Source organism: Vigna umbellata, chromosome 1 (assembly GCF_029865625.1).
Source record: "Vigna umbellata cultivar VRB3 chromosome 1, Vumbellata_1.0, whole genome shotgun sequence".
NCBI lineage: Eukaryota > Viridiplantae > Streptophyta > Magnoliopsida > Fabales > Fabaceae > Vigna > Vigna umbellata.
Genome location: NC_142165.1, coordinates 13726355 through 13747667, shown reverse-complemented (window position 1 = coordinate 13747667; position 21313 = coordinate 13726355). Strand labels below are relative to the sequence as shown.

The following is a 21313-nucleotide window of genomic DNA, read 5'->3' as shown; positions in this document are numbered from 1 at the left end:
GCATGAAGCAATTATCAAGAATTTGTCTTTTATTAAAAGTGATTTGGGCGTTCTGTTTGTCTTGTTTTGTTGGACTTGTTTTTTCTAGTACTGCAAAATGACAAATATCTTCATCTCTGTTGTGTTTTTCTTTATTAGGTTTAATAGTAATAGCCGCCAATCTGGAAGAGTTCTAATGACAATGACTTCTAATTAGCCTAACAGAAGGGATAGATATTTCAATGATAATAACCTTGTTTCAACTTTTTAATGTGGCTATGAAAGTTCATCTTGAATTTCTTATCTTTCCAAGTATATTTCCTTCCTACTAAGTCTGTGTGACAACAGTAAACTGCACAAAAGCTAGAATGAAATCATCCATGGGAATGGGGTGGTTGTTTCCTGTGTTGCTGCTCTTTCGTTTTTCATTCTCCCATTCCTGGTGTCACCCCCATGACAACCTTGCATTGCTTCACTTCAGGACCTCCTTAACCATTAATGTTACTTATAATAATCATTATTATTACAATGATGATTACTGTCATCGGGTTTATCCAACAATTGCAACATGGGAAAAGGAAACAGATTGTTGCTCTTGGTCTGGAGTGACCTGTCACCCCATTTCTGGTCATGTGACAGCCTTAGACCTCGCATGTGGTGGGCTTCAGGGTAAAATCAATGCAAACAGTACCCTTTTCAGTCTTTCTCATATGCAATCACTCAACCTTGCTTTCAATGACTTCTCCAACTCTCAAATTCCATCCACCATAGGTGAGTTTGGGAGTCTCACACACCTCAACTTGTCTTTTTCAAACTTTGAAGGTGAAATTCCTCCTCAAATCTCACATCTTTCCAAATTACAATCACTTGATCTCTCTCTCCCAATTGATGATAAGTTTCAGTTAAAGTGGAAGGAAAGCACATGGAAGAGGATGCTCCAAAATGCAACCGATTTAAGGGTGCTAGTTTTGAATCATACTGATTTGTCATCAACTTCAATGAGATCACTCAATTTGTCTTCCTCCTTGATCACTCTAAGTCTTAGAGAAACTGGGCTAAAGGGAAAGTTGACAGATGACATTCTTTGTTTGCCAAATCTGCAACACCTATATCTATCAGGTAATTTTGACCTTCATGGCCAACTTCCGGATCTGAGTTGTACTTCAGCTTCTCTCAATGTCTTAGAAATCTCAACTTGTGAACTCCAAGGGCCAATCCCTACTTCTTTCTCTAATCTCACACATCTTACTTTATTGGACCTTTCAGACAACTACCTCATTGGTTCAATTCCCTCATCACTCTTAACCCTTCCACGTTTAAATTTTCTGCTTCTCTATAATAATCATCTCAGTGGTAAGATACCAAATGTATTTCATAAGTCAAACAGATTTCAAGTACTGAAATTGAAAAATAACAATATCCAAGGTGAGCTGCCATCAACATTTTCAAATCTTCAACACCTCATTGACTTGGATATATCGCTTAACAAATTAGAGGGACCTCTGCCCAACAAAATAACTGGGTTTCCAAATCTAACTGCATTTATGTTGACTGACAACTTGCTAAATGGTACAATTCCTTCTTGGTGTTTCTCTTTGCCATCGTTGGAGTATTTAGATCTATCGAATAATCAGTTCACGGGACGTATACCTGCAATCTCGTCATATTCTTTGCTGGGTCTACTTTTAGGTGGCAACAAGCTACATGGCAATATTTCCGAATCCATTTTCAACCTTGTCAACCTTACTTACTTGTCTCTGTCATCAAACAACTTCAGTGGTTCTGTCAATTTTTCTCTCTTCTCCAAGTTCCAAAATCTGGATACTCTTGGCCTTTCAAATTTAGGCCAATTATCACTAAACTTTGAATCAAGCGTCAATTATAGCTTCTCCCGCTTACAGGAGTTGGACTTGTCTTTTATGGGTTTAACCGAATTTCCAAAATTATCAAGAAAAGTCCCAGTTTTGAAATATCTCTATCTGTCCAACAACAAGTTGATTGGAAAAGTGCCCAATTGGTTGCATGAAATAGATTCTCTACTTGCTGTAAGCTTATCCCGAAACTTTTTGACAACACCAGTTGACCAATTCTCTAGGAACTACCAACTTAGATATCTTGATCTAAGTTTCAATTTACTCACTGGTGGTATTTCTTCGTCAATTTGTAATGCAAGTTCGGTTGAGCTTCTCGTGTTGTCCAACAACAAGTTGACAGACACCATTCCAGAATGCCTTGTGAGTTCACCTTTCCTTTCCGTTTTGAGTCTAGAAAGGAACAAACTTAATGGAACTTTACCAAATACCTTTGCAAAGAACAATCTCAAGACTCTCCATCTCAATGACAACCAATTTGAAGGTCCTTTGCCAGAATCATTGTCCAACTGCATGCAACTGGGGGTTTTAAATCTTGGCAACAATCAACTGGAAGATACATTTCCCCATTGGCTTCAAACTCTACCATATTTGAAAGTATTGGTTTTGCGGGATAATAAGTTGCACGGTTCTATTTCCTTATTCAAGACCAAGCATGGATTTCCCAGTTTAAATATTTTTGATATCTCATCCAACAACTTCAGCGGCCCAATTCCAGAAAACTACATACAAAGTTTTGAATCCATGAAGAATGTTGTTCAAGATGAGGTGGTTGGCAATCCACAGCCATACATGCAATGGGAATACAGTATTGGAATAATTTATTCACCTACGACTGTAACAACAAAAGGCACGAGTGTGTCATTCAAAAAAGTTCCAACAAACTTTGTGAACATTGATTTATCAGGAAACAAATTTGAAGGAGAGATTCCAAAAGCAATTGGAGAGCTTCAAGCACTCACAGGACTTAACCTCTCCCACAATAGACTCAGCGGTCATATTCCACAATCCATGGGAAATTTGACAGTATTGGAGTCTTTGGATCTCTCTTCAAATATGCTCACTGGTAGTATTCCTACAGAATTCCTGAATTTGAAGTTTCTTGAAATACTGAATCTTTCCTATAATCATCTTGTGGGAGAAATACCCATAGGAAAGCAGTTTGGTTCTTTTTCTAATGATTCCTATAAGGGAAACTTGGGCTTATGTGGAGATCCATTGTCAATGAAATGCAGCAGGAACCATGATCAACATTCTCCACCTTCACAAAGCTTGTGGAGAAAAGAGAAATTTGGATTTGGTTGGAAAGCAGTGGCTATAGGATATGGGTGTGGAACAGTATTTGGAGTGGGGATTGGAAGTTTTGTATTTCTCATTGGACAGCCTAAATTGCTTGTGAGAATGTTTGTGATTATATGCTGAAAAGGAACACTGTATTGAGGACTCATAAATCAGCTTATGCAAATGTGATATGTTGTTTTCTTTTCCCATGTCTTGATTGTGGTGAGTTTGTAAGAGTGTTTCAAAGTTTATAAGTCTACCAATTTTTGTGTTTTCTTTATGTTTAAGCTTAAAATTTAAATTTAAATTATCCTTTATAATAATCTTTCATTTATTCACTAATTGCATGCCTATTAAAACATCTATAATTAAATTGATTGTTTTCTTATATGCAATATTTGTTTTGTCTGAAGGATTGTCATTTTTGTTATTATTTAATTAACATATATTTTTATCAGCAGTTTCATAAATGAAGAAAAAAAGAAAAAAGATTCAAGCGACTTTAATTGATTTCTTAAGACTACAAATATTTCTACATTTTAAGAAGTGAGGTTGTAATAATATCAATATGATGTTTTATATCAGGTATAGTTTGAAAAATATAAAATTATCTTTCCAATTTTAATCAATCTAAAAAATATTTTCTGCACTTATCAAAGTAGAAAATTTAAAATAATTGAAAAATATAAAATTATCTTTCCAATTATATATTTATTATAACTTGATTTTAAAATAGTCAGATAATTCTAAAATCTCTCTGATGATCTCTAATAACACAAGATATAATCACACCCCTAATTAGAATGAGTATTTTATTATATTATACTATTTTATTAATTTTATATTCACTGTTATCATGAAAATTATTGAACTATAAACAATTATGGAAGGAGAAAATGGTCATTGGAACGTGTTTCTTTGCAAATCTTTGAAATTTTATAAAGAAAGATAACATTCAAATACTGCTTCGTTTTTCGTTTTTAAATACTTTTTTATTCCTTCTTTTCCGTGCTTCCTCTTCCATTGCGTGTCTTAAGCAAACACAGCATTAGAGTCAAAAAGAAAATATTAATTTTTTTAGAGATAACAAATTTTACAAAATAAATTTTATTAACTAAATTTCTATTTATAACTCAAATTTTTTAATAATAAAATAAATAAATATCTCTTATAAAAACTATTTGTACTTTTTAGGTATTCGGTAAAACATCGAAAAATAATAAAAATAATATTTTTTTAAAAATAATTAACTATGATTCCGGAAAAATTATTCATTAATCTCATATCATATTTATTCGTTCTATTCCATCCTTTACGTAAAGTGTAAATTTTCTTCTTTTTAATTAACAATAGCACGCTTTTAAATGTTTTTATATATTCCAAATGTAGTAATTTGATTATATTTAGAAATTTGAAATAAAATGTGAATTAAAAAAACAAAAACAACTTTTGTGATGTTCTGTTATTTAAACTACCCATAAACAAATTAATTTTAATATTATAATAGTAATGTCTGATTATAAAAACAAAAATATTACAAGTAGTCTTTCAATGTATAGTGTGTTTTAAAACTGAAATAGCTGTAATTTAATCCCACTTGTTTCGGCCAACCTTGGATCCAGCAAGTAGCAAAGTCTGATGCACGCGCCACCTCTGCCAGTTTTCACTACACCCTTTCAAACCCTAAATTTTCTCCCATTCTCCTTTTCACATTTCCTTTTTCTTGTCATTTAAAGAAACCCAAAAATATAAACTATTTTGCGTATATTTGTTTATTCTTTTGCTGTTGTTCCCTGCTGTGTTGCATCGCAGAATTCTTTTACCAGCACCCATTTAATTCCTAATTTCAGAGCATAAGTGGGTTTCCTTATAGTTAATTGCATGGAATTTTGATTTTGAATTGGTGGGCGTTGTTGCTCTGTTATGACTGATGGCACTCGAATCTTGGGTTCTGAGTTATCAAAGCGTCAAACCCAGTTCCAGATTGTTTTACACTGCACATGAAAATCGGCGAAAGAGCATACCAATCAACTTTTTGGGTAGAAACAGTAGATATTCATTTCCCTTTGTTTCCAGTTGTGTTGGTCCATCCACTTTTTCAACCCTGCAGGTTTCAAGTTTTGGAGGAGATGCTAGGTTACTAGATAGAACTCGGTTGAGGTGTTTAGATGGTAGCAGTGATGGTTTGAGTGAGAGTAATGCTGTTTCCGAAACCAATTTGAAGTTTATGCATGAATTGTTGAAGAGGGGAATCATCCTAGCTGCAACTGTTTGTGGGGTTTTGGTGTTTGGATGTCCACGAGTTTTCGCAGTTGAAGATGTTGTGGATGCAGGATATGGCGTTATTGGACAGAGCATACTTTTGCTTAGAAATACTTGGCCTAAAGTGTTGCAAGTTCTTCGCATATTCAAGGAGCAAGGTTTGGTTCTGGCACTGCTTTTGGGCATTTCGGCCTTTTTCTCTATGGCAGAGACTTCAATCACCACACTTTGGCCTTGGAAGGTATCTTGAATACTTTATCCTCCTTTTTTGAATGATTTTTTTTGTGTTATATGAAAGCTATGCCTAGGAAAAAAGAACTCGTTAGTTTATCCCTTATTGCATTGTTCAGTTAGACCTACTAAATAATTATATTGCCAAGATGACCAAAGAAAAGTAAATGTTACTGATTTAAGAATCAAATTCTATATTTCCTTTTCCTTTCACTAATGTTTTTGGGGTCCTTTAATATGCTTGCATTTTTTGCACATCAGATTTGTTATTCCCTATGATTATTTTAGTTGATTAAAGTTTGACCCTTAATTCCAAATATCTGTTGATGACAATGTCTTAAGGTTCGTGAGTTGGCTGAAAAGGAGTCCGAAAATGGCGTTTTCAGACTACTCCGAAGTGATGTTACTCGGTTCCTTACAACAATACTTATTGGCACAACGTATTCTCTTTTCACTGATCTTATTATTGAAAATTTCATTTGTTTTTCACCCAGAGTATAGAATGTATCTCATGCTATTTTGTTGTATGCAGGGTGGTCAATATCGGGGCAACTGCACTGGTCACTGAAGCAGCAACTGCTATGTTTGGTGAAGCTGGTGTCAGTGCTGCAACAGGAGTGATGACTGTATGTTTTGATTTTATTGCTCAAATGTTAAAAAAATCTACTATTTCCAGGACGTTAAAAAATGCTTAAATGGCTTATATTACTTTGATTATAAGAAATTCATATTCTCTGGGCCTTTTTATTATTATTCATTTGGAACATTAAATCTTTCAGTATATCAACATTCTGCCACATTAATCTTACAAACTCCTGAATTGATGTGGTGGGAACAAGAAATGGACATGTAAAGCTTGCTAGCTTTATCACCAATTTGTGAAAAAGGTGCCTAAGCTAACTTTTGAGTAAGATAGAAAAGGCGAGTGACATGATCTATCATTTGAATTTATACATTTAAAAAGCTGTCAAATATCAGAAGTTTATAGACAACATTATAGGATGTAGGATATGGGATATACCTTGTCTTATTGTTTTGATTTTTTCTTTTTTCTTTTTTCTTTTTGTTATTGGATTTACTATAGTAGTATAAATTATCTTTTCAATCAGGTCTATTCTATCAGATTTATCGCAGAACAATTCATGTGGTGTGTGCACGTTTGTATACTTGTGTTCATGTACATTTTTTTCACATATCTGATTTTTCTTTTCTCTCTGTAATAAAAAAGGTTGCCATTTTGCTTCTCACTGAAATCACTCCAAAAAGCATAGCTGTTCATAATGCCACTGAGGTGGCTCGTTTTGTGGTAAGTTGTAAATTTCATGCCCATTCTTTTAGTAGTTTATAATATTTGATAGCATAAAGATGCTGATCATTAATCATTTATGGTTTTTTTTTTCACACGCAATTCATATTTTCATGATATTTGTGCTTCAACTTCTTCTTGTAACGAACATTGATATTGGTCCTAATGCCTCTAGGTCAGGCCAGTGGCATGGCTTTCCCTGGTGTTGTACCCTGTAGGAAGAATTGTTACTTATCTTTCAATGGGGATGCTGAAATTGCTTGGCCTTAAAGGAAGAAGGTCTGCTGAAAAGATAGCCTAAGATTAATCTTCTTTTATCGAATTGTATCTGTTTCTTTTGCTTCTTTATGGATGCTTTGTGAAATCTAACTTTAATCCAACCTTTATCTGATGCTAAATCTTAATTCCTTCGTGTCAAGGATGATGCTTTTTTTTTATCCACATTCCATGATAACTGTTCATTTCCTAAGGTTGAGTTTTTTCCTCAATGTTATGACAAAGAGAACAAATGGTGAAGTGTAATCATTTTATTCATAATTGCTTTTTGGTTTCTAATTTGGTTGAATCATCTGGCACAAGGCAGTACTTTTTCTTTTGTGTATTTTTCAACTCTGGTTTGAAAGAATCCTTGGTCTGCCAAATTTGTATGTACATCATATGGACAGTGACAGCTGTTTGTTGAAGCAATGATTGTGGGACATATTGTTATTGATTTTTTAAGCCTCAATGCTAAAGTCATTGCTTACTTTACCAGTGAGCCATATGTGACAGAAGATGAGCTAAAATTGATGCTAAGAGGTGCAGAATTAAGTGGGGCAATAGAGGAGGAAGAACAGGTAATAAATATAGGGTTTAATATTATAACAGTATCATAATATATTTTTCTTCAAAACTTTTAGCCTTTGCTCTCATTTATTGACAATAGAATTTAATAAGTGTGGTTTGTTTACAATAATTTGTTTTCTTTGAAGTACATTATGTATTTAAGAAATGGAAACTGAAATTTCATCTGAAAAGCATAAATAAATTTTCAATTTTCTATTTAGAAGTGTGTCCCTCCATTTTTTCTAATTATAATATTTGCTAATTTATCATCATTTTTCTTTAGAACACTTACAAAAGCCTAATCTTCATTGATTATTATCGATATTCTAATCCATTTCTATTTGTCTGTTATCTGTTAAGCATCTTAAGTATATGTGTAATATGTTACAGGATATGATTGAAAATGTTCTAGAGATAAAAGATACACATGTCAGAGAGGTTATGACCCCTCTTGTTGATGTTGTTGCAATTGATGCAAGTTCAAGCCTGGTAGACTTTCATCACTTGTGGGTCACACATCAGTACTCAAGGTATTTTAAAGGTTTTCTGGTTTCAAATTTACAATGATGTAAATTCCAATCTGCTGACTGGATCATGACATGTTTGCTAGGGTACCTGTTTTTGAGCAACGCGTTGATAATATAATGGGTATAGCGTATGCAATGGATCTGCTGGATTATGTTCAAAAGGTTGGGAGCTTTTACTCCCTATTGTATTGATTTACAAGTTCTTCACTTATTAATTATATCCCCCAGTCTCAGTATGCAGAATTATAATCTGTTTGATTTTGAAGGGGGAGTTGCTGGAAAGTACTACAGTTGGAGATATGGCTCACAAGCCTGCTTATTTTGTACCTGGTAATTCTTTCTCATCTTGAGTTTACCGGTCGCTCATATTCTTGTAATGTAAGCAGTCATATAAAGCATTATCTATTTTAACTTATGACTCTATTTGGAATCATCAATACTCTCCTTATTAAATCCATTTTCATACTTTTTTTACGTTTAGCAATTTGTTCATCTAAACTGCTGTTGTATTAAAACAAGTTTGTTATTTACTCTTTACTTTGATATCTTTGCTGTGTTGATTGCGTTACTCCATGGATTTCAGTGCATTTTCAGAATCTATTTTAAAATTTAAACATACTGTGTTATCTTTGTTTCGTTAAGATATCCTTTTTTTTCATTGATAATAAATTTGCAATATCTCTTATACCCTGTTATAAACTTATAGTACAAACACACCAATTGGAGTGCAGAAGGGGAATCTTCAACAATTTTTATTTCTGTTGTGCTAGTATTTTGTGATGTAATATTCATTTCTGTTGTGCTAGAATTAAACATCAGCTTACGACTTCTTGACTCCTAAATTTGATGATCATGGTTCACAATTTTTCTCTTTATATTGAAATTGAATTGTTAAACTGATGAATTTTCTGGGATAGGAACACATCTATATTTATTTGACTTGGTGCAGAATGTTGAAAAAAATATCATTACTGATTTTTCAGATTCAATGTCTGTTTGGAATCTTCTTAGAGAGTTCAGAATCAGGAAGGTTCACATGGCGGTTGTTCTTAATGAGTATGGTGGAACTGTGGGGGTATGTGCACACCATACAGAATGCAACCAACTCAGATCTTTGTTTGACATAAATATGAACATAAATCTGTAAATTTATTCTTCACTGTTAATACATAACTGCTAATTACAATTACTGACCCAAAAAGACTGATATTAAAGATATCAATTAGATCATGCTATCCCCATTCGTTTTATTTATTTCAAAAACTTTTCCAATTATATACCAACGTCTTTTTGTATTTTAACTTGATCATTCCCATCACAATAACTGTGATAAGAAACTTTATAAATAGAATTGTTATTTTTTGTGTCTATGTTGTACTATACATTGTGTGTTGTACGTAATTTAAATTATTTTTTCTCACTATACTGATCTAAAGTTATTGTAACAAAACCGAAAGTTGTTCTGGTTACAAGGAAATTCTGACTTACCAAATGCCCTTATTTACTACTATTCTCATTATGCAGTTGCCTTCATCTTTCCTGCTTATAGTAACAATTAAGTTTGAATGTCTAATGGCTGTCTTTCTTTGGTCCTTTGAGTTCAATTTTTAAATGATTTTATGGTTCATCCTCCCACACGGCTGTTGCATTTAGCAATGACTAATTTACAACTAGGTGTAGGCATAAATTGCTTTTGTTGATGGCTAAATCAAAAGAAAGGTTTATTTCTTCACAGTTTATCAGATTGTAATTACACTCTCCAAGTTTTCTGAAATCCATTCTATGTAATCTGTTTATAAGTTCTACAGTTTTCAGTTTATCAAATCTGGTTTGTCTAATTGATATTTGCATCTAACAGATTGTAACTCTTGAAGATGTTGTCGAGGAAATTGTTGGTGAAATCTTTGATGAAAATGACTCAAAGGTAAAATGCTTTTGCTTATTCTTTACTTTGTTTCTTTTAAATTAATTTTAAATTACTGAAAGTTAAGCATTATGTTGAATTTAACTATCTTTACGCTTATCAACCCAAAAGAACAAAAGAAAGCCCTTTTTACTCTGTACGTTTGTTCAACAGGTTATATGGAATGTTTATTTGTCTTTACTGCATAATATTTATATCATAACTGTCAAAAATTTATATGTTAACAATTGGTCTGTTTAATTGGCCACAAGTGGTGCTTTCCTGAAAGTTCAGCTTGTGTATTAGGCTGTCTATTTTCATGATTTCAGATTGATATAATTCAAAGCACATAAAAAGGTGTAAGTTTTATAAGTAACACAACATGAGCCGAATTTCTAGTGTAAAGTAATGGAAGCTCCAGCAGGAAAGAAAGTGGTCAAACTAGTGAAATGGATCAGTGTTTATTTGACGAGCTAATGTTGTTATTTCATAATTAGGCAGTCTAGGTTGATAGAGTTTAAAGTAAAATAAAATTGTTTTTAGCCATGTTCAATGTTCAATTACAAACTCTTCAAAACATAATGTAAATATGTGAGTATGAAATTGAAGTAAATGAGTGGGGAATCAGTGATGCCGTGTAAAAGTGATAATAATGCATGTAAGTGCAAGTCATTGTCTGCAACAGCAGTAGGACCTTAATGCACTTTGAATTTAGCTATTTGTTCCTAATTATTTTATTGCTGATGACTATAATCATTTACTCCATACTATTTTTTCATTTAAACAACTACTTTCCTGGTGATTACTACAGGAGGAGATTCAGAAAAAAACTGGTTACATAGTAATGCGAGCTGAGGGTGTTTTTGATGTGGATGCAAACACATCTATTGATCAGCTCTCAGAGGATTTGAACATCAAGATGCCGGAGGTCTAACACTTCTTTGATTACATGAAACTGTCATTTGTCTTCTATGACCCTACTTATCTGACTGGAGATTGTGTAGTTTTCCTATTAGTATAGCATGAACTAAGTTTTTTATGAATTTACTCCTCAGAATCATTGTAGCATTGTAGACCTATCTTTGCATCTCAAATAGGCACCCCACAGCATTGAATTTAAAGTAGGCACATTGTCAACGCATTTTCTATGCCAGCTTGTTATTTCGACATAAGTCATGGACAAATTGGGAAAATGCGCAAATATGCTCTATTTTGGGGAAACTTATGCTGTTAACTATAATAACATTTGATGCATCCTTGGGTTTAGAGTTTTTGAGACAATGATCTCATTTTGGAATTAATTTTGCTTACTGTTCATAATGTTAAGTCTGATGAAGAATTTCAGCCCTCTCGATACTTAGGTAACATGCAATTTCAGGGTCATCAATATGAGACAGTATCAGGCTTTGTGTGTGAGGCATTTGGATACATTCCAAGGACAGGTGAGTGCATCAAAGTAGTTCTTGAAAGGGAAGATGAAGATGATAACAATGAGTCCAGTGCTGACCAGCAGGATCAGAAGCAAAAGAATCAAACTTTCAAACTTGAGGTAATCAATCTTTTACCGTCTAAAATTGTCACTTGTTGATTTTTTGCTTAGATCTGTCCAGAGTTGGAAAGAATGGATGGTGAACACATAAGTAATACCAACAACTATAACGATAGCATCACAAAACTATAATATATTTGCATGTGTCTTTTAAATATGATTGCTCGACTATTACTCGAGCTACACTAAAGATGTCAATTTCATTTTCCTCAAAAAACTTGTTCACAAGTTGTGCTTTGATTTCTGGTTTTTGAACATATGGTTAGAGAATCGATGTAAGAGTACTTTGTACATTGTTAACTTGTCATGGGATTGGAATTACATTTTTGCACAACCATCGAAATCTTTTTATGTTGCGTGAGCCATGTTCACAAGGTTTCAAATTAACTTTTTTTTGTTGATCTGTATGAATTAATAAACTGAATCTAGAGCTTCTCCTTAGCCTACCCCAATCCCTTTTCTTTAGAATGGAAAACACGCAGCTGCTTTGTCTTTGGTGCAGATACTAGCTGGAAATGCCAGAAAGGTGAGCGCAGTTCGGTTTGAAAGAATAAATAATAATGATGAGATGTTGGAGACTAAAGTCACTCGCATGGTCCCCAAAATCATGAAGAGAAAATGGAACAACGCTGAAAACTTGGAGGATGATACAGAATACGATGGAGATACATTTGCAAAGGAACCACATGATGACATTTCTAGTGAATATTTAGTTGATCAGGAAAGTTCTAGTACAAAATAAGCTTGTTTCGTTCTTCATCTCTTTTTTCCCCTTTCTTTATACCTGGCATGCTTTTGTGCCATTTTTGCAATAATCTATAACATGGGAAAATTGAGAGGCGTGTACAAAATGAGGAGCAATGAGTTGAAACACAAAAACCCTGCAAAGACAAATTACAGGCGTCTATGCTAACAAAAGTCTTTAAGGCTTTGGTGTAATAAAGATGTCAGTTTGATTAACCCGCACACACATCTTCTATATTTGGATGGCTATTTACTCTGTGGTGGCTTTTTAGAGCTTTTATGCTTTTCAAAGCTTCCTATGTTCAAAGCTTTTTACAGTTTTTGTACAACAAAGACATTTCTTAAAATCAAATATGAAGCTTACTTTAATATATGTGTATACACACAATCTTCAAAAGTAATAAAGGTGATATATATCTTGATTTGTATGTATCTGGTATTTAATTTCTTTTTTGGGGTTACAGTATATAGGTTTTAGTTTAAATTCTAGTACAGAATATGGTGTGAAATCGATATATTATTTAATTGAGAATAAACTCAAATTTAACTTATTCCAACAAGTTTAATAACAATTTATGAATATGAGATGGCTTTGTGTACTTTCTAAAGTACTTATTTAACAAAAAATAATTCTGTTACTCTTTTTTACATGTTTATCTGATTTGTTTATTTTTAAAGTAAATATATTTTTTATTAATTTTAAGAAACATGCTATATATTTTTAAACAAGTAATATTTTAAAAGTTAATTGTTTCAAAAGAACTTATTTTAAGTTTAATCAAAATTTTCCATAATATATAATGTACTAACCTTATTTATAATGTACCACGAGAGTTACACAAAAATTTTGATGTGAGAAACTATGGATTTCCATTATAAGATACACAATTTACACATGAATTAATTGAAAATAACTTGTTAAATTATAAAATTAAATAAAGGAAAAGTTGTTAAGTTCAATAAAAAATAATAACTTGGTGGTTTATGTTTGAATATTTTACTTTAAAATTAAATTGAAACTTTATAAATCCCTTAACGTAGACAAATATACAAGTCTGTGTTTTGAAACTTAATTTGAAGGAGACAATTTAATTCCCATGTCAATGATGCTCTAGCCATAAAATTCAATTTCATTCAGGATATACACGATTAATCTTTTTGACAGAAAACAGTTTCATTAAATACTTGTTTAATAAACTCTGATCAAATGAGAATTTCCAAATCTAATTGTTAAGTACACTATACTAATTAAAATAAAACTTGCCGAAATAAATTAAAAATACAATATTTTAATGTTATAAATACTTTTATACATGATTAATTCAAACAAATTCTCTTAAACATTTTCTCCAACATAAACCACTCATTATATATCTAATAATTTCACATTATTTAGGAGTTGAGGTTAAATATAGTTTAAATGCTTTTCTTTTTTCTTTTTCAACCTTTGAAACTTTTTAAGAATACAACTGAACTTTAAAACAAATAAAATGTATAATAATTGACTCTAATTATAAACCACATAAAAACAGTAACAATAGATGATGATAATTATATATATATATTATGAGATTATTGTGCAAAATTGCAGAGAGAAAGAATGATTAAAATTTGATTATTTTATACATATAAAATACGCATGCTCCTTTGTATATAAAATTTCAACAAATGAACCATGGTACAAATAATGATGGATACAATTTCGTTGGGAAATTTAGGAAAGTGTCAGCAAATAAAATCACTTTCTGGTTTCTATAACACATGAATACCAGAGATAAACTTATACATGAAACTATAACTAGATGGCAGTCCAAAATTCAGATTCTAAAGTTTACAACAAAACTAACAGCATGACATGAATATGGTGAAACATTGAACTCTCTCGAACGTTGTTCATGTATCCTTAGCCACAGTAATTAGCTTGGCATACTTGTTCACCTTCTCCCTCAAGCATGCTGTCACCCCTGCTGCATCTACTCCTTCTCCTTTGATCACCACTTTATCTTTGCCTTCCCTTTCAAAACTAACCGAACAAACACCTACACCATTCATTCACAAAACACGAAAATTTTCACTCTCATCATTCAGATTCTCTAGCATGTATTAGTAGTCATCTTAAAACTGATAAACATTCTGCATACCATATGCTGTGGTGCATATCGACATAATCTTCTTCTTGCATTTACCACAGTGGAGTGGCACCTCGATTTCTATCTTTTGCTGCATAATTTATAGGTACAACACTTCGTAAGAACCTATGTATATCTTATATAATCATGGAAACAGAAAAAACTTCTTGAACTTGCATGAAACTTTCTTGAGGAAGAGGAAAAATCAAAAACTGAAAGTAAATGAAGCAAATTTCTTACCCTCGCAGTCATATTCTCCTCAGATTATATTAGCTTAACTTCCGATTCCTCTTCTTGTTTGATTTAGCAAGATTCTTCTTAGTTAGAAGTGTGAATGTTACACCAATCAATGCATTATATATATATACATACGAGAATGTTTTCAACTTATTAACTTGCTATATACGCTGGTGCGATCCACCTTTTATGGATTCAACGCGTTTGCCATATTGGATCATAAAACTAAAATAAGTCAACCCTAAAAGTCAACTTTAAAACTTGCTCAACTGCTGAATTTATCATCTCTTACTTATCGTAATGTTATCTACCTCATGAAATTCACTTGGTAAGTTTTTTTTTTCTTTTAATTAGTATTTAAAAAAATACATTAAAAAAATATTTAAAAATGTATTATATAATATGTTTACGAATTATTTTAATTTATTAATTAGTATTTCTATCCACATATGATAACGTAAATATTTATTTTTCAGTGTAATAAGGTGCGTTATTGCTTACTTCATCACTTATCAAGTTGATGACGTCATTATTACGTAACGTGAGTTTTTGTTCTCATAACCATGCATGATCATGCAGCTTCTAGATGCTTATTTTTTTTTATAAATAGTTCAAAAGTCAAAACCTTACTCAGTCTTCCTAGTTTTATTCTTTAAGAATAGTGAACATTTGGATACTATGTACGCTAAACATGTGACTTAAGGATGTACTTAAATTAACTAAACTATATATATATTACTAAATAGTCAACTCAATAAAAAGGAAGATTTTATTTTTCTTTAATGTTAATGCAAACTGTTTTAAAAATGAATAAAATGTTAATTATTTTTATAGTTTATTATTATAAAGTAAAAAAATATTATTTATGATAATTATATATATATATATGAGACTTTTATAGTTTTAATTAGTTTATATGTGCACCTAGTGAATTAAATTGAAAAAAAATGCTTCATTATAATATTTGATAATTTGATTTGATGTTGAGTCAAAGTTGGTGAGGTGGATATGACTAAAATACACACAAGGTTATGTAATGAATGCCTTTGATATACTACTAATCATGTAAAGACAATTGATTGAGGACAGAGGGAATGAATAGTTATGAAGGTTTATACTAAATTATTAATTAAGTATATGAATAAGATCATTTAATTGAAGTTGATAATAAAATAGGATGTGGTGCTGCTGCTGACTTTTGAAACTATTTTTTTTTAATTGTGTTCACACTATAACACAAGATAATTAGTTATGATGTTCACACCAACACAAGATATATTGTTGAATGCTTCTTAATTTTTCTAAAGCCTTCAACTTTTCCTCCTTAGATCACACTTTCTTTGGTGGGTAAGACATCACAATTCTAAGTTTTTTAAATGAAAAGAAATAAAATTATTTATTTATTTATTTTGTTTCCCAAATAATCTTGTTATATTTTGTTTCAAGGCTGCTTTCGTTTAATTGTACTTCTGGAGTGTATATCTTTTGCTAAGATTTTAGAAGATTCTTATAAACTTTTCATAATGTAAGAAACTTTGAATACTTTTTTTTATCAAGAAATCAAAATCAGTAGCAAATTATCTCTTCTAACACAAAGTTTTATTTATTGGACAAAACGGCATATTATAGATTATCAAATAGACAAAGTTATTTGAAATTACGGACCTAATTGATTATATAATTTTTTTAAACATGAGTATTATAAGCTTATACATGTGTAATTTTTTTTTAACCTCTTCTTAATAGTTAGATGGACAGATTCATTTTTCTTAATAATTAGATATATATTCATTTCCGTTGAAAGAGATACACATTATACATCTATCTCATAATTCGAATTAACTGTTTAATCTCATAATAACAAACAAAAACTGTGATTTTTTTTAGATAGTTTGGAATGTTTAAGAAAAAATGAGATGAAACTTAATATAAAATGTTCAACTTAAAGTAGTGAAATGTTCATTTAAGAAGCAACAACCCAACATGTTATTTTGACCCTTTCAAAAGCAAGTTCTGGCAGTATATATATGATCTGTCCTTACTGGTTGACTTTGTAACAAAACATATATATCATGGTTTTTGTTTCTATTTTCTTCTTCAAACGTGTGAATGTGTTTTTAAATTTAAAAGTGACATATTTTAATTCCCTTGTTAATGATGTTCCAGCATGAAACTTCATTCATTCAACATAGACAGAATTAAAGGTTTGATTATGTAACATAATTATACTTATGTCAACTTCATGAAAGTTGTCATATATTAGAAAAAAATTGACAATTCCTTTTAATTATTCAAATTAATTATCATTAAAAAGACATAAAATAATATATATATATATATATATATATATATATATATATATATATATATATATATGTATGTATAAAGTGAAAAATTACACTTAAATTTAGAAAGATTGTGCATTGAAAGTAATAGATAAGACATTTACAGAATAATATCATAGTCAAATTATAACATGCTCCTTTCATATGATTTGAGGTAGATAGAGTTTCTGCAACTCATGCTACAGCCACTCACATATGAGAATAGTAGAAATAACACATTAACTTATACCAAGATAAAGATACAAAATTCATATAGTAATTATTATAATTTCACAATTATACAAAAATTGAAATATAAAATCATATCTAAATGATGATGATTATGAATCTGTTCATCCATCATTGGCTACACCGACTAACATAGCATGTTTGCTCACCCTCTGCCTCAGACGTGCTGTGACTGCTGCTGCATCTACTCTTTCTCCTCTCATCACTATTGTGTCTTTTCCTTCAAAAGCAGCAGAATTAACACCTATATATATAAACAGTTATTAAGCTTTATATTTATGCATATAAATTAATATATAATATTAAGTACAAAATAAAAGATTTTATGATGACTGAAAGTGTTTTGTGAGATGCATGATCACCATCTGCAGTCATGCATATAGTCATAGTCTTCCTCCTGCATCTCTCACAGTGAAGTGGCACCCTAATCGTGATCACTTGCTGTACACAGTGTAAAATTAGCTACCTCAAATGAAACTCATCTATGGAAAAAGAAGATTGATTATTACATGGAATGGTAGTGATCAATGAAGTTGAAGTTTTCTTGACAAAGAAGAAAGAAAAACTGAAATTCAAAAGAATATAATTATTACTTACAGACATAACAGTTTAATTTGAGATTCTTCTTTCTTTCTTTCTTTCTTTCTGTCTTTTCATGGAATTCCTCTTACATGCATGCTACTATATATAGAGAGAATGCATGTGTTCAATACCTTGGAGTGTGTGATTCACCACCTTTTCTGGATCTGTCTATCACGTGATGAAATTTAAGTAAGTTATATGGAGATGCATTTTTACATCACGATCTTCAAATTATATTTAACAAACTAATTTTTAAAATTTATTCAATATCATTTTTAATTGATGGAAGTTATTAGGAATACTACAAAAGTTCATATTTGTTTTCAATTAATAAAAAATATAATAATAATTTTTTTCATAGGAATTGAATACATATGTAAGAGGTTTAACAACAATTCACATATTTCGTTCAAGTAATTTTAATTTTTGATGTAGTTAATTCTTTTTATCTTTATAACTTTTAAATGTTTTATATTTTTTCTTGTAATCCCTCTTTTCAGTAAAAGATTTAATAAAAAAAAGTCATGATAAGAAATAAAACCAAAATATTAAAATTCCACAGAAGAAATAGTTTGACTTTTGCAAGTCTACAAAGGAAAATTAGAAGAATAAATATTAACTGTTAATTATTATGAATAATTAAATATAATCATTTGAGTTAAATTATACCTTTTTAATGATTATATAATGTTTTACACTTTTTTATTTATTTATATACTATTACATTGATTTATATTTACTTAGTATCACATACTTTTTTTTTATTAGAAGATAACTGTCTCCTCATAATACTCTCAAATGCAATTTTAAATTTGTTTAATAAAATTTGTATAATAATGCACAAGATTTTTATTTTTAAAAATAAAAAACTTAATTTAGCATGTAATATATTTTTATTGAGGATTATAATATCTTGTATATTATGCATTAGGTCAAATCAAATAATCTTGAAGAGATTCAAATTATCCGTCAAAATAGAATAAGACTTCCATAAGACACTGAACATTATATGTGACTATTTAATTAATAAATAACTATATGTCTGTATTCAATTATTATGAGTTATTAGAGTATTAGTTCATTTGGTACTAATTATAATAATAGATGTTTCTTCATGGTTACCTGACAGTGAATCTTCCTATTATTATATCTGAAAAATGTTAATATTATTTGACTAATTTACAAATTAGTTTGATTACTGTAAAATAATTTAATTAGTAAAATGTTTTGTTTTATATGTTTGAGTTAAGTTGCAAACTACTTTAACTAACTTAAAACTTAATTATTATTGTTTATATTTTAATATGTTTTAATATATTTTTATCATTTTTAGCTTTTTTCTTGTATGAACAGCTTATCTATTGTGTAATAAGCCTTTTTATTTCTATACTTCAATGATTTGTAATTGCACTCATATATTTTTTAAAATAACCATTTTATCTTTTAAAAAATAATTTATGTATTATCTATTCTAAAAATCTCTTAAATACATATATAATATATTTTCCAACTAGACTTTTGTAGTGTTTTTTTAGAATAAATTTTTCAGAAGAAACTTTCTAAATATTCTAACTTTCACAGTGAGCATTCTCTTTCTCTTCTTGTTAAAGGCACAGTGGAAAATCAAGATGCAGATAAAATGACACAATGATGACTATCATGACAGGGAGAGTAACATCAGTCATATAATATTACAATAATATATATATATATATATATATATATATATATATATATATATATATATATATATATATATATATTATTGTTAATATATATATATCTGTTAATATAGAGTACACTCAGTAATAATGAGAGTACAGTAAGAAAAGCACGTTTAACAGCCCAAGTCCATGTTTGGGCTAGTTAGGGAGACATGAACTGAATACCCCAATAGTAGAATTAATTTGTTCTAAGATATTTTGCTTTCTACACCCTCGTTGTTTTCCAATTCATTTTAAAAATGACTAATTTACAATGAGTTATGAATTTGGCAGATGCAATGTATTTTCATCTGTTCCAATAAATATATTAAAAAACATGTTTTGATAAGACTTATTATATTATTATAAAACAGTCCATATTTATATTTATTTAAATTATATTTACTTATTATAATTAAATCTTAATAGTTTGATATAATAATAATTATTTATAATTTACATATTACTTCAATATAAACATAAATTTATTAATTTTATAAATATAATTAATATTTTTTTAAAAAATACTCACTTTATACAAATGTATATTTATCATATTTTTAAAGATTACAATTCTATGTTAAAGAATCTTTTATAAAACTATCATTAAAATCTTATAATCTATCCACAAATCTATGTTTTACATCTCATAAAATAACATTGTAACATAAGAAAAATAAAATAATCAATCGAGTGGAAAGGCATACAAATTAGCTGTTCCATCTACGGATTTTTGAATGAAATCGATTTCATAAAAATAGGTATAATTTAGCTGTAATGCAAAGTCATCAAATTCAACACATTCACTCTCCCTTTGTATTACACGAATTATTTTAAATTGTTTGTATCATTTCCACGTTAGGTTGACAATTTTGGTTGATTGGGTCTCTTGTTCGGTGCCATAAACATAGGATAACGACAAAGCAGAAAAAGTGACAGGTTATCGAAACACAGTACACAACACGAAATTTTGAAAACATAAATCGTTTACAGTATGCAAACTCGGTCGATTGGATGAATATCTATCAACATCTGAAGAGTGTCTGTACATTATTATTTTAATATGGAAATAAAATGTTCGCCACACGAACATGATTTGCATCACGTGTTAATGGACCACACCACCGAAAACATTTTAGTCAAATAGACAGGTTGGTGGAGAGAGAGATATACTAGGTTGTGTATTATGTTTCAAACATTTGAGGTAATCATAAAGTGTATGTTCTCTTCATATTTCTCAGTATAGTTTTTATCTGCAGCCCCAAACAGCAATATTGTAGCCTGCAGTATAACCTAAACTTGCATACAGAAAATATATATTTTAACCATTAAACTGGCACACCACATGCATGAAAAGGGTCAGAACCAAAAATAAGTAAAAAAATTATAATAAATGTGATTAATTTAATTGAATAATTTTATATAAAAATAATTTTTAATAAATAAAAACTTTTATTTTAAAATAATAATATGTTAAAATAAATTTCTTTATAAAATATAAAACTTTAATTTATTTTATTTTATTATTACTCTCGTATTTTATTTTAATTACTTATTTTATTATAGTTTTATTTAGTACCAGTAATTTAATTTTTTATTTTTAGTTTGATT

General features: G+C 30.0%; 4 protein-coding genes across 4 annotated transcripts; 2 read left to right on the top strand and 2 right to left on the bottom strand.

Moving 5' to 3' along the window:
- Positions 1–270: 270 nt before the first annotated feature.
- Positions 271–3336, top strand: LOC148204710 (receptor-like protein 6). Its single transcript, XM_088096167.1, has one exon. The coding sequence runs from the start codon at positions 348–350 to the stop codon at positions 3270–3272; it is 2925 nt and encodes a 974-aa protein (XP_087952293.1). The 5' UTR covers positions 271–347; the 3' UTR covers positions 3273–3336.
- A 1380-nt stretch (positions 3337–4716) lies between these two features.
- LOC124833585 (DUF21 domain-containing protein At1g55930, chloroplastic-like) lies at positions 4717–12694 on the top strand. Its single transcript, XM_088096163.1, has 14 exons — positions 4717–5634; positions 5967–6064; positions 6157–6250; positions 6853–6930; positions 7106–7209; positions 7685–7766; positions 8146–8285; positions 8366–8444; positions 8549–8612; positions 9266–9357; positions 10141–10206; positions 10997–11113; positions 11564–11734; positions 12237–12694. Exons 1-14 carry the CDS (start codon positions 5062–5064, stop codon positions 12474–12476), a joined length of 1998 nt encoding a protein of 665 aa, XP_087952289.1. The 5' UTR covers positions 4717–5061; the 3' UTR covers positions 12477–12694.
- Positions 12695–14126: 1432 nt separating this feature from the next.
- LOC148204709 (heavy metal-associated isoprenylated plant protein 47-like) lies at positions 14127–14943 on the bottom strand. The gene is made up of 3 exons (XM_088109881.1): positions 14848–14943; positions 14620–14698; positions 14127–14517 (listed from the first exon to the last, which is right to left on the bottom strand). Exons 1-3 carry the CDS (start codon positions 14857–14859, stop codon positions 14372–14374), a joined length of 237 nt encoding a protein of 78 aa, XP_087966007.1. The 5' UTR covers positions 14860–14943; the 3' UTR covers positions 14127–14371.
- Positions 14944–17275: 2332 nt separating this feature from the next.
- Positions 17276–18074, bottom strand: LOC124833579 (heavy metal-associated isoprenylated plant protein 47-like). Its single transcript, XM_088113853.1, has 3 exons — positions 18015–18074; positions 17780–17858; positions 17276–17661 (listed from the first exon to the last, which is right to left on the bottom strand). The coding sequence occupies exons 1-3, from the start codon at positions 18018–18020 to the stop codon at positions 17522–17524; spliced, it is 225 nt and encodes a 74-aa protein (XP_087969979.1). The 5' UTR covers positions 18021–18074; the 3' UTR covers positions 17276–17521.
- Positions 18075–21313: the final 3239 nt, after the last annotated feature.